Source organism: Alligator sinensis, unplaced genomic scaffold (genome assembly GCF_000455745.1).
Source record: "Alligator sinensis unplaced genomic scaffold, ASM45574v1 scaffold1219_1, whole genome shotgun sequence".
NCBI classification, from domain to species: Eukaryota; Metazoa; Chordata; order Crocodylia; family Alligatoridae; genus Alligator; species Alligator sinensis.
This window is the reverse complement of record NW_005842599.1, coordinates 223,821-224,263: the sequence shown is the minus strand read 5'-3', so window position 1 is coordinate 224,263 and position 443 is coordinate 223,821. Positions and strand designations below refer to the sequence as shown.

Genomic DNA, 443 nt, shown 5'->3' with positions numbered 1-443 from the left:
CCCCGTAGGCTTCAGGAGCGGGCGGCACAGCGGGCGGAGGGGATGAAGCGCCCGGGACCTACCTGGGCTCTGCCCCCTCCCAGGCTCCTGAAACACGAGCGGCTCAGGCCACAGCGGATCGCGCCTGGTTGCGGAGCCCCGTCCCCGGGGCATCAGACTGGGGCGGGGGGGAAAGGCGCGACCCCCGGCTGGCCCCAGCGCTCTCTGCTGAACAGGGCAGGCGGCCGGACTTGATGACCGACCTCCTGAGGGCCCTTCCCACCCCAGCGTCTGTGAAATCCACAAGTCATCCAAGAACATATAAAGAGCTATTTATTGGGTCAAGCTGCAGGTTCATCTTGTCCCCGGGCCTCCCGAGTCTAGGGGGGCACCAGATCACTAATGGGACGGTGTGGGGGGGCCACCGGCAGCCGATCGCCGACCGGGAGGGTCCCCCAGTGACC

At 67.5% G+C, this 443-nt stretch overlaps 1 protein-coding gene across 3 annotated transcripts in view; it reads right to left on the bottom strand.

Annotated features, from left to right (window-relative positions):
• The window catches only part of RUBCNL (RUN and cysteine rich domain containing beclin 1 interacting protein like), a 35,398-nt gene extending 35,207 nt beyond the window's left edge, over positions 1-191 (bottom strand). The window contains exon 1 of one of the 3 annotated variants that reach the window (XM_006032961.3): positions 63-191. In XM_006032961.3, coding sequence (XP_006033023.2) covers positions 63-153 — 91 coding nt within the window. In that variant the 5' untranslated portion in view covers positions 154-191. The remainder of the gene's footprint in view (positions 1-62) is intronic. The other 2 variants (XM_025214729.1, XM_025214730.1) reach the window with 2 other exon arrangements.
• Positions 192-443: the final 252 nt, after the last annotated feature.